Raw genomic sequence first — 12,448 nt, 5'->3', positions numbered from 1 at the left:
CTCAGTTCAAAGCAGAGGAACCTTCCTGCCATGCGGGGGAATGCCTTGTGATGTGGTGGTGGTGGGGGGGGTCTCCGTAATCGCTGGCGGTATCTGAGTAGAAACGGGAGAACCATCTGTTGGAGATTCCTGTCGTGGGTGGAGACTGGGTTGAGGCCTTTACAGCCCTTTTAACTGTGAAATTTTACAAGTCAGTGTGGGATGAAACGTAGGCTGTGCAGCAGAGTGGCCTAGAATGGGCTTTGGGGCCAAATAGCATGTGTGCTTGCTTAGATGCTTCAGTCACATACAACTCTTTGCGATCCCCTGGGCTGTAGCCTGCCAGGTTCCTCTGTCCATGGGATTCTCCAGGCAAATACTGGAGTGGCTTGCCATGCCCTCCTTCGGGGGATCTTCCCTACCCAGGGATTGAACCAGTGTCTCCTGAGGCTACTATATTGCAGGCGGATTCTTTACTGTTAAGCCACCAGGGAAGCCTGGGGCCAAATAGACCTGGGCTCAAAACCTGGCTCAGTCAACCTCCTTGCTGGTGACTGGTGGGCAAGTTTCTTCTCTTAGCTTCAGTTTCCTTGTTATAAGATGGAAATGATCATACCCACCTCATGAGATTGCTTTGAGTATTAGGGGTGATATATATACTGTGCCAGCATAAAGCAGGAACTCAGTCATGCCTACTATCATTGCCAGTAAATGAATGGCCAGATCAAGGATTAAATCCACATGTTAATCAAAGTACCAAATGTTTGGATGCTTAACATTTAGGGGAAACCAGCCTTTTCTCTGAGGGTGCCTGTCCCAGAAATAACCATGAAAAACATAAAATGTAAGTGGGTGAAATACAAGAAACAATTAGGGACTTTGATGCCTGTGCCAACAATTGAGAACTGGCGTCTCTGACTCAGAGGGGATGTGTAAAATCATCTAAATAAGTCCCCACCTGGCAACAGGAATCTTCTCGAAGATCTTGACAAGTTTCATTAGTTCTCTGCCTTAGCCCAGGCTATGGGGAACTCACTACCTTCTGAGACTGTCCATAGGAAACTCCCCAAATTCCCTAAGTTGTTTTCTGTCCTTTGCCAGCTGGGAAAACAACTTTCTAACAACATCTTCTAATTGAGACCAGACCCTAATACTATAGGCACCTTTATGACCACATGGCTAGCTGAGGTGGAGAGTGATAACCAGACAGCTCTGTGGAACATGGTAAGTAGATTTTGGGCTTCTTGGAAGCAGAGAAGTGGGACAGTACCCTGTTAAGAGCAAAGTTTCAGAACCACACAGACCTCAGTTTGAGTTCTGCTCTTTCACTTAGCTGGATCCTTGGGCGAGGATATTTTTCACACAGCTGTATCCTGTAACCTCCTAGCCTCAACTTTCTCATGCTTGGAATGGAATTAATCATATCTCTGGGGACTTCCCCAGTAGTCCAGTGGTTAGACCTCTGTGCTTCCACTGCAGGGGGCATGAGTTTGATCCCTAGTTGGGGAACTAAGATCCTGCAAGCCACGGAGCACAGCCAGGAAAAAAAAAAAAAAATCTCCTTCACATGAGGATCAACTGAAATAAAGCCTGGAAAACAGCTGGCATCCAGCGCTTCCACAGAGCGAGGATCTGTTTAATAGGTGCATGGGGATATTTCATGGGACGGGCATCCTAGAGGATGGCAGCTCAGGCAGTTATTTGAGCCTTAATGGGAAGAGTGACTCTGGAACTTGGGAACATCTGGACTGACAATTCGATTCCTCAAGTCAGGTTATTTCTATAAATGGGTTTTGCCCAGGGAGTCAGCACTCAAGAGAGGAAAGTTCCTGGCTAAGATGCTGGTGATTGAGAAGTGTGCTTCTGAAGTCCATTGAGTTCCTGAGGGCAGGGGGTGGGGGTGGGGGCTGAGCTTGCAAAAGTTAGAACAAGCTTAACTGTGCAAGTCACGCTTTTTACCTTCCAAAACATGTGCAAACTTACTTGCTCATTTGATCTTTACGTTAAGCTGTGACATGAGCCCAGGTTGTAATTCCCATTTAGCAAGTGAGGAACCTGAGGCTCAGAGAGGTGAAGTATATGAGTGTCGGGGTTTAGCTGCTGAGAGAGCAGTTGTGGTCTCCCACTCTACCCATCGTCACTTCTTGGTTCTTGAATCCTCCGTCTGGTGCCTGGGGCAGGACACTAACTGCTTGGTTCGTCAGAGCATCAGCTTCCTTTCCTCCTTCTTAGATGCCTTTCCAGGCTCCTGCGACTCTGTGGGTGAAGTTTCTATGCTTCCTCTTACATCTCCAAGCCCACTGTTTCTGCGTTCTCTCTCATTCATTCATTCAACAAATGCTAGCTGAGGACCAAAATATTGTGTGCCAGGCCTGGAGCTAGGTGCTTGGGATACAGAAATGAACAAAACACAGCCCATACCTTCGAGTTCACAGTCTGGGTAGGGAGAAAATACATCATTAGCCAGTTCTAAATCTGTATAACATACAGTGTCTGGGGATCCCAAAGGAGAACTGCCAAACCCTGTCTGGGATGTCCTAGTTGGCTTCCTGGAGGTGTCATTTGAATTTTCCTAAAGGATGAGTAGAAGTTAACCAGGCAGTATCCGGTGGAGGCAGGAGCCTGGCAAGTTCAGGTCTTGTGAGCAATCTGGGGACAAGTTATGAGAGCTGATGCTGGGGCTCAGCAGGGACCAGGTCACACAGGACACTGACTGTCAGACTAGGACTGACTGTCTGGGCTCTCTCTGTGGACAGCAGGGAGCCACTCCAGGGCAGACGCTGGGTCAGAATTTGTGATTCTAAATGGAGGATGCTGGGGACACAAAAGACCGAAGGGAAGTAGTAGGCAGCGGCAAAGAACAACAACAACAAAAAAACAAGATCGGGGACTTCCCTGGTAGTCCAGTGGTTGAGAATCTGCCTTCCAATGGGTGGGGTGGAGGTGCTGGTTGGGCCCCTGGTTAGGGAACTAAGATCCTACATGCAGCAGGGCAGCTAAGCCCACGTGCCACAACTAGAGCGAAGCCTGTGAGCCACAACAGAGATTCCACGTGCTGCAGCTAAGACCCAATGCAGCTAATAAATAAATAATAAATATTAAAAAACAAAAACAAATAAGCAACAAAAAAAGAGGCAGACCGGGAGAAGGGAGAGAAGGGGATGGATCCCTAAAGTATTTAGGGAACAATACTGATGGGACCAGAAGGCAGACTGGATGTAGGAAGTGGGGGGAGGGGTCAGGGATGAGCCTCAGGATTCCAGCAAGGATGATGGGGTCCAGGGTGGATGACCTCGGGTGGTGGGTGGGACCAGAAATGAACACACCCTGGTCAGGGGCTCAGCACTATGTGTGTGAGTGGGTGTTCACGAGGGTGCCTCAGCCTTTGGGGTTCCAGTGCAGGTTTCCCTGCTCCTGTAGGGAGACTGCGAGCTCAGAAACTGCAAGCCAAGGTCAGCTCAGAAGTTGAACTGCTAGTGTCAGAATCTCCTTCTATCATAATAAGACTTACTCATCTCTTGGGTCCTTGCTTTCTTATCTATAAAGTGAGAAGGTTGAGAAATAACAGAAGCAAAAGCCTCTGGTTCGTAAAGCTTTGGATTGTGCCAGACTGGCAGGTTCCCATTCACTGTTACCTCCTTTCCTTTGCTGGCTCTCCCTCCTCCCGGTCATCTCCTCTAAATGCTAGTATGTGCTCAGTCTCCATCAATCCCCTTCTCTGCCCTCAGTCCCTGCAATTGTTATTATTGTTCAGTCGCTAAATTGTGTCTGATTCTTTGCCAGCCCATGTGCCGCAGCATGCCAGGCTTTCCTGTCCTTCACTATCTCCTCGAGTTTGTTCAAATTCATGTCCATTGAGCTGGTGATGCTATCCAACCATCTCATCCTCTGTCATCCCCCACTCTTGCCCTCAGTCTTTCTCAGCATCAGGGTCTTTTCCAATGAGTCCCTCTTCCAATCAGGTGGTGAAAGTATTGGAGCTTCAGCTTCAGCGTCAGTGCTTCCAATGAATGTTCAGAGTTGATTTCCTTTAAGATAGACTGGTTTGATCTCCATGCAGTTCAAGGGACTCTCAAGAGTCTTCTCCAACACCACAGTTCAAAAGCAGCAATTCTTTGGCGCTCAACCTTCTTTATGGTCCAACTCTCACATCTGTACATGATTACTAGAAAGACCATAGCTTTGACTATATGGAACTTTGTCAGAAAGTGATGTCTCTGCTTTTTAATATGCTGTCTAGGTTTGTCACAGCTTTCCTTCCAAGGAGCAAGCATCTTTTAATTTCATGGCTGCATTCACTGTAGTGATTTTGGAGCCCAAGAAGAGAAAATCTGTCACCACTTCCACTTTTCCCCCATCTATTTGCCATGAAGTGATGGGACTGGATGCCATGATCTTAGTTTTTTGAACATTGAGTTTTAAGCCAGCCTTTTCACTCTCTTCCTTCACCCTCATCAAGAGGCTCTTTAGTTCCTCTTCACTTTCTGGCATTAGAGTGGTATCATCTGTATATCTGAGGTTGTTGATATTTCTCCCAGAAATCTTGATTCCAGTTTGTGATTCATCCAGCCTGGCATTTCACATGGTATACTCTGCACAGAAGTTAAATAAGCAGGGTGACAATATATAGCCTTGACGTACTCCTTTCCCAATTTGGAACCAGTCCATTGTTCCATGTCTGGTTCTAACCTGCTTCTTGACCCGTATACAGGTTTCTCAGGAGACAGGTGAGATGATCTGGTATTCTCATCTCTAAGAATTTTCCGCAGTTTACTGTGATCCACACAGTCAAAAGCTTTAGAGTAGTCAATGAAGCAGAAGTAGATGTTTTTCTGGTATTCCCTTACTTTCTCTATGATCCAATGAAAGTTGGCAATTTGACCTCTGATTCCTCTGCCTTTTCTAAAGCCAGTTTGTACTGGAAGTTCTTGGCTCACATACTGTTGAAACCTAGCTTGAAGGATTTTGAGCATAACCTTACTAGTATGTGAAATGAATGCAATTGTATGGTAGTTTAAACATTCTTTGGCATTGCTCCTCTTTGGGATTGGAATGAAAACTGACCTTATCCAGTCCTTTGGCCACCGCTGAGTTTTCCAAGTTTGTTGACATATTGAATGCAACACTTTAGCACCATCATCTTTTATGATTTTGAATAGCTCTGCTGGAATTCCATCACCTCCACCAACTTTGTTTGCAGTAATGCTTTCTAAGGCTCACTAGACTTCATGGTCCAGGATGTCTGGCTCTAAGTGAGTGACCACACCATCATGGTTTTCTGGGTCATTAAGACCTTTTTTGTGTAGTTCTGTGTATTCTTGCCACCTCTTCTTAATCTCTTCTGCTTCTGTTAGGTCCTTACCATTTCTGTCCTTTATGGTGTCCATCCTTGCACAAAATATTCCCTTGCTATCTCCAATTTCCCCATTCTGTTGTTTTCCTCTATTTCTTTGCATTGTTCATTTAAGAAGGCCTTCTTTTCTCTCCTTGCTATTCTCTGGAATTCTGCATTTCAATTTCTCCCTTGCCTTTCACTTCTCTTCTTTCCTCAGCCATTTGTAAAACCTCCTCAGACAACTACTTTGCCTTCTTGCATTTCTTTTTCTTGGGGATGGTTTTGGTCACTGCCTCCTGTACAATGTTATCTACTTCCGTCTATAGTTCTTCAGGCAATCTGTCTACTAGATCTAATCCCTTGAATTTATTACCTCCACTGTATAAATCATAAGGGATCTGATTTTAGGTCATACCTGAATGGTCCAATGGTTTTCCCTACTTTCTTCAATTTAAGCCTGAATTTTGCAATAAGGAGCTGATGGTCTGAGCCACAGTCAGCTCCAAGTCTTGTTTTTGCTGACTGTATAGAGCTTCTCTATCCTCGGCTGCAAAAAATACAATCACTCTGATTTTGGTATTGACTATTAGGTGATTTCCATGTGTAGAGTTGTCTCTTGTCTTGTTGGAAAGGGTGTTTGGTATGAGCAGTCCCTACAATAGCACTTCTCAAACTTTAATGTGCACACAAATCACATGTAGATCTCATTAGAGTGTAGATTCTGACTGAGCAATTCTGGGGATGGCCCTAAGTTTCTGCATTTCTAACAAGTTCCCAGGTGATGCTGATACTGCTGGTCCAGGGACCACATTTTTAAAGTGCAACCTCCTGGCTCTACAAACTTTATCCAAACCAATGGCTCCCAAATTTAGACTTCCAATCCAGACCTCTCTCCCGAACTGCCACTTCTAATTACAACTCTTAGTTGACACCTCTGTTTGGATATTCATAAGGCATCTCCTAAACTTCTCAAGGGCTTCCCTGGTGGCTCAGAATGGTAAAGAATCTGCCTGCCACTGCAGGAGACATGGGTTTGATCCCTGATCTGGGAAGATCTCCTGGAGAAGGAAATGGCAACCCACTCCAGTTTTCTTGCCTGGGGAATCCCATGGACAGAGGAGCCTGGCGGGACTATCCTTTGGGTCACAAAAGAGTCAGACTAAGCAACAACAGGGTTCTCAAACCTACTCTTGCCCAATGTCTCCCTTAGGACTCAAGAACTCAAGTCAAAACCCTAAAAACTATCCATGAATATCCTTTTTCTCAGTCTCTACATCCAAACTGATAGCAAGTGCTGTCTACTTTACCTGCAAAGCTTATCTGGACCCCGTTTACTCCCTCTGCTCTCCACTCCCACCACCCTAGTCCAGGCGGCCTCCTCGCTTGTATGAGCTACTGCAGAAGCCACTGGTGACTTTGCTTCCTGCCTGTCCGCTCCCCTTTCTCCCCCATCCATTCTCTACACATTAGTTAGAGTGATTTTTCTAAAGTATAAATCAAATCGTGTCACTTTCCTGCTTCATGAAATTCCTTTAGGAGCTTGCATCTCATCTAGAATTGAATCCTAACTCCTTACCCTAGCCTGTAACACCCAGCATGTCTGGCCTCTGCCTTGCTTCCGAACCTCATCTCAGGCAAACCCCTGGCCCTGACACCACAGTCTTGTTGGCTTCTCTCCAGTCCCTGAGCATGGCCTATTTCCTCCCTGGGCCTTTGTTCTGACTCTGCCCTCTGTCTCCTGGTCCTGGCTGGGCCCTTCTCATCATTCAGATCTCAGCTTCTCAGTCACCTCCCCTGAGAGGCCTTCCCTGATCACCTTATCTCTCACCCCAATTTCACTCCGCATGTTTCACCAGTAGCTGACCTTTGTTTGTCTGTTTCTCCACTAGGAAGTAAGTCCAGGAATACAATAAACTTGTTTTCTACTTGATTCACCAGCATCTGGAACAGGGCCAGAATAGGTACCCAGAGAAAATTTATCATGTGAAGAAATGTCAGTTCCCTCCACCCCAAGCCTCAGTTTCCCCATCTGTTAAACAGGCATAATAACATGATAGCATCTTCCTCACAGAGTTAAGATTAAATGAGAAGGACTTCCCTAGAGGTCCAGTGGTTAAGAATCCGCCTGCCAATGCAGGGGACACAGGTTCAATCCCTGGTCTGGGAAGATTCTACACACCTCAGAGCAACTAAGCCTGTGCCCTACAGCACTCAGCCTGTGCTCTGGAGGTCAAAGGTCACCAAACTGAGCCCACATACAAAAATTACTGAAGCCTGCATGCCTAAAGCCCGTGCTCTGCAACAACAGAAGCCCCTTCAATGAGAAGCTTGTGCACCGCAAGTAGAGAGTAGCCCCCACCCCCTATTGCTGCAACTAGAGAAAGCCCGAGTGTAGCAGTAAAGACCCAGCATAGCCAAAAATAAAATAAATTTTAAAAAAAGATCAATTGAGAAATACACATAAGGCTCAGGCAGAGTGCCTGGCACTTGGTCACAAGTGGCTAATAATCCCATTACTATTATCAATACCATAACGGAATCCCTGGCAGAAATGGGGAGAGCCAATGGGACTCCCACTGCTCCCCAGCTGAGCTCCAAGCAGTGGGCTAACTTGCCCGGGCCCAGTACTGGTCACGACCAAAGTCCTCAACACCCAACAGCAGAGGGCGGGCAAATCCAGGGATGACAAGCGGAGGCGAACATGCTTCAATTCAACTGTAAGTTTATTAGAAAGGCCATGGACAGATGAACCCTGAGTTACCAGCTGAGGAAGAAATGAAAAAAGCTCCTGCCCCTCTCGGCCCGCCCCACAGGCCTCTCATGAACTCTGTCCTGTGGCGGACTCCAACAGAAGTCAGCCAGAAAGTGCTTTCTCGATGCTCCTTCATGGACTGCTCAACTTGACTGCAGGGGGCCCAGGGGTGGATGCTGGTGCCTGGAGCTGGGAGCCACAGGGCCTTGGTCCTCTCCTCTAGCAGAAAGTGGTTCCAGACCTCCCTCCCGCAGCACAACAGAACAGAATAGGAGCCAACCAGGGTAGACCAAGTTCTGCTAAACAGCCAAAGGCTCTGGGAGGGGACGCCGGACTGCCTCGGAGGTGGGTGCAGATGGCTACAGACAGCCAATCGTGGGGGTCCCCGGGGGGAATCCTAAAGCTGCTCTAAGGGGTCTCAGCCACAGAGCGCCCTTATGACTCAGCGCCCTCCTGGGGCTCCACTGGCTACTTCTGCTCCCAGAAAGGCAAATGGATCTTGTAGAAATCCATGGTGGTTGATGCCATTTTGTCCTTAAAAATAGATAAAGAGTTTGTACAGTGAATCGATTTCAACCAGCAGAGCCTGAGCCGAGAAGAATCTGTCCTGGGGAAGGAGAAGGCACTTCTCACACCCTCCCTGGGGTGATCCGGGCTGGCTGCTTCCTGGGCCCCGCGGGGCTCCGCTCCCTCTGGCCCTGGGATTCAGGTCTGCTTCCTCTGGGAAGCACGCTGCCTCCATCCAGCTAGCACCGCCCTGCGGCCTGGATGCTTGGGCCCCTCACAGGGTGGTGGACGGCAGCTTCCTCACCCGCCGCTGGGCCAGGATAGACGACTCGATGGGCTTCAGCTGAGGGGTGGGCTTGGAGCTGTTGAGCGCTGAGTAGGTAGCTGCCATGGCTCCCTGGGAGACAAGGGGGACTCAGTTCATGACGGTGGGAGGTACATGTGCTCCAGGGCCAAGCCAGCCCCTCCCAGGGTTCTGAAGCCCACCCGGGCCCCCGTTAATCCTGCCTTGGTGGTTCTTCACTGCCTCCTCCCTCAGATAGGAGGCTTCAGAGGGTAGGAGCTGTGCCCGCCCACACATGGACTGGGGGCCATGAAGGCACTGTCGACACCCTGGCGTGTCAGACAGGGGCTCCCTGGGGAGAGACGCACATGGCATCTCCTGGCTCTACCACCCCGAGTCCTTGCCCCCGGAACCCTGGCTTGGGCCTCTGCAGCCCGGCAGCCTGGGGTGGGGGTACCTTCACAAGCTGCAGGTCCTGGTGTGACAGCTGGCTCTGTGGAAGCTTGTCTTTCTGGGTGATCCACGGATGCTGCAGGACCTGCTTGGCTGTGAGGCGCTGGTGGGGGTCCACATGCAGCATCTTGGACACCAGGTCCTGGGGAAGAGCAGGCAAGGCGGTTGGTGGGAGAGGCCAGCAGGGGAGCAGAGTGCTAGGCCTGGCAGATGGGGACTGGCTGAGGCAGCCGTTTCCTGCAGTCTCCCGCCTGGACCCTTGCAGTAGCCCCTGCAATCCTTTCTCCATGCTGCTCCAGGGCCTCCTCGAGTGGCACATGCCCTTTTTGGGGATTTCTTCCTGGAAGGCCCTTTCTTTTCTCTTTCACCATCTAGAAGCCACGCAGGAAGGTGGGAAGAACCAAAGGCTGGGGCTGGGAAGGATCAAAACCTGACTCTGCTGCTGATCGACTGCATATCTGGGGCAAGTTAACTTGACTCTCTGAGCCTCCCCTTCCCCTCTGAGAAATAGGATGACAAAAGTACCCGATTCATAAGGTCAATGCGAGGGGGTACTATTCATTAAGGATTCAACCCAGTGTCTGACACAGAGGTTCCCACCACTGGGACCTGTTGTTTAGCACTGAAAGCGCAAACGTTCCCTCCTCTGAGAAGGCTTGTCTGCCTGGTGGCCCGTAGCTCTGCCTGGGCTCCACTGCCTATACCTCTGACCAGGAGGACCTGCCTCTGTCCCCCTGTGTGCAAGCCTGTCTCTCCCCTCACACTAAGTCCCCACGAGGCAGGGGCCGTGACAGTGCAGCCCTCTGTCCCCCTTCAGGGCCCAGAACACAGAAAGGGCCAGTGAACAATCACCAAGTTGTCCAAATAACACACAAGATAGAGTGCAGGGGAGGGGGCAGCAGTCTGTCTGGGAATCTTCCACTTGCAGAAATACAGCAACAGAGGTCTGTGGGATATTCCACTTGGGAGAAATGAGGCTGCCGGTCACCTGTCCGTGAAATGCCGAAAAGCCCTGAGATGGGACCCTGCCTCCCCAGCCCTAAGTGAGCAGGGTCCAGGCCTTACAGACTCACCTTGGCTGTGTCTGAAACCGTGTTCCAGTTTCCCCCGCTGAGAGTGAACTTGCCACTGCCAATCCGGGTCAGGATTTCCTCTGGTGTGTCACTGGGTCCGTTGGCAAATGGAGTGTATCTGGTGGAAAGTCCACCTGGTGTGGGTATAGCCTCTGGCCTCCTGGCAGCGGGGGGTGGCGAGGGGGGACTGTGTCTCCCCCTTCAGAGTGGGTGCCCCCAAAGGTGGCACTTCCTCCCCAAGGTGGAGCTCCCAAAGACACCATCATGTTCCTTCTCCAGCCCTTCCTGAAGCAGGGATGAGTCTCTCCCATCAGACAAGCGCCACCCCAGCCTGTACACTAGGGCTGGAGGAAGGGGCGGGGGGCAGACGGGGTGCAGGCCAGAGGGGCACTCACCCCGCCAGCATGGTGTACAGCAGAATGCCCAGGCTCCAAATGTCGCAGCCTTCATCATAGCCCTGGCGCTTCAGGACCTGGCAGGAAGGCAGGCAGGGAAGGGTGGTTGGGCCAAGGGGCATATGCCTGCCTGCTGCCCCCAGAATGCAGGACAAGGGTCCCAGGTGTGGGCTGATCCTCCCTTGGTACCTGGACCGAGGCCACACAGACTGGAGTCCTGGACAGCGTGGGGCTTCTGGAAGGGACACAAGGCCCCCGTGCCAGGCCCCCCCTCACCCTTGTAGCCGACGAGGCCGGGCCACTTACCTCGGGTGCCACGAAGTTGGCGGTGTAGCAAGGTGTCATGAGGAGCCCGTTCTCAGCCCGCAGCTGCTTGGCAAAGCCAAAGTCACAGATGCGCAGGCACTCGGGGTTCCCAGACTCGTCCACATACAGGATGTTGCTGGGCTTGAGGTCCCTGTGCACGACCTGGGGGCAGAGGGTCCGGGTCAGTTCTCCATGTGGGCAGGCTGCCGGGGGCCCAGGTCCACTGCCAGGGATAGGAGAGTCAGAAGATGGGCCCAGAGAGGGGGCAGAAGGACCTAGAATCTGAAAGGGGGGGAAGGGGCTGCCAAGGGGCCTTGGTGCTGCTGGTGTTATCAACTTGAACCCTCTAGGTCAATGTGTGTGTGTGTGCACGTGCTCAGTCGCGTCCGACTTTGCAATCCCATGGACCATAGCCCGTCAGGTTCCTCTGTCCATGGAATTTTCCAGGCAAGAATACTGGCATGGGTTGCCATTTCTTACCCCAGTGGGTCTTTCTGACTCAGAGATCAAACCCAAGTCTCTTGTGTCTCCTGCACTGGCAGGCGGGTTCTTTACCACTGAGCCACTTGGCAGCCCTAACTTCACTGTCCACAGTGAACTCCTCACATCTGCCTGCCACACATGTGTGCACGTGCATGCATGCTAAGTCACGTCAGTCGTGTCTGACTCTTTGAGAACCTATGGACTGTAGCCTGCCAGACTCCTCTGTCCACTGGACTTTCTAGGCATGAATACTGGAGTGGGTTCCATGACATCCTCCAAGGGATCTTCCCAACTCAGGGATCAAACCCATGTCTCCTTATGTCTCCTGCACTGGCAGGTGGGTTCTTTACCACTAGTGCCACCTGGGAAGCGGGGACCACACATGTGACCTAATGGCAACTCCATCCTTCCCACTGCATGGGTCAAAATCTTAAAGAGTCATTCTTAATTCCTCTTTTTTTCTCATATTCCTCGATCAATCCATCAGCAAACACTGCTGGCTCTACCATTAAAATATATCCAGGGACTTCCCCGGATAGTGGTCCAGTGGTTAAGACTCTGTGCTCTCAATGCAGGCGGCCCAGGTTTGATCCCTGGTCAGGGAACAAGATCCCATATGCCATAGCTAAAGATCTGGAGTGCCGCAACTAAGACCTGGTACAGTCAAATAAATAAATATTTTTAAAAAAATATCCAGAGCCCAGGTACTTTTCAGCCCCTCTACTGGCAGCATGAGGATCCCAGCCATTATCATCCCTCCCCTGGATTATGGCAACAACCTCCTAACTGGTCTCCCTGCTTCTGCTTCATCTCCTATGGCCTGTTCTAAACAGAGCAGCCAGAGTGATCCTGTTAAATGTAAGTCAGTTCATGTCACCTCCA

General features: G+C 50.2%; 1 protein-coding gene across 4 annotated transcripts in view; it reads right to left on the bottom strand.

Moving 5' to 3' along the window:
- Positions 1 to 8,019: 8,019 nt before the first annotated feature.
- Positions 8,020 to 12,448, bottom strand: part of RPS6KA1 (ribosomal protein S6 kinase A1) — a 37,432-nt gene continuing 33,003 nt past the window's right edge. For all 4 annotated transcript variants that reach the window (XM_061148293.1, XM_061148294.1, XM_061148292.1 and 1 more), the window contains 5 exons: positions 11,084 to 11,245; positions 10,778 to 10,854; positions 10,383 to 10,500; positions 9,314 to 9,451; positions 8,020 to 8,970 (listed from right to left, as the gene is read on the bottom strand). In XM_061148293.1, the coding sequence (XP_061004276.1) occupies positions 8,848 to 8,970; positions 9,314 to 9,451; positions 10,383 to 10,500; positions 10,778 to 10,854; positions 11,084 to 11,245 (618 nt within the window). In that variant the 3' untranslated portion in view covers positions 8,020 to 8,847. The remainder of the gene's footprint in view (positions 8,971 to 9,313; positions 9,452 to 10,382; positions 10,501 to 10,777; positions 10,855 to 11,083; positions 11,246 to 12,448) is intronic.

The sequence above is a fragment of the Dama dama genome, chromosome 8, assembly GCF_033118175.1.
Source record: "Dama dama isolate Ldn47 chromosome 8, ASM3311817v1, whole genome shotgun sequence".
NCBI classification, from domain to species: Eukaryota; Metazoa; Chordata; class Mammalia; order Artiodactyla; family Cervidae; genus Dama; species Dama dama.
The sequence above is the reverse complement of the archived record's forward strand: the minus strand, read 5'-3'. Positions and strand labels throughout refer to the sequence as shown.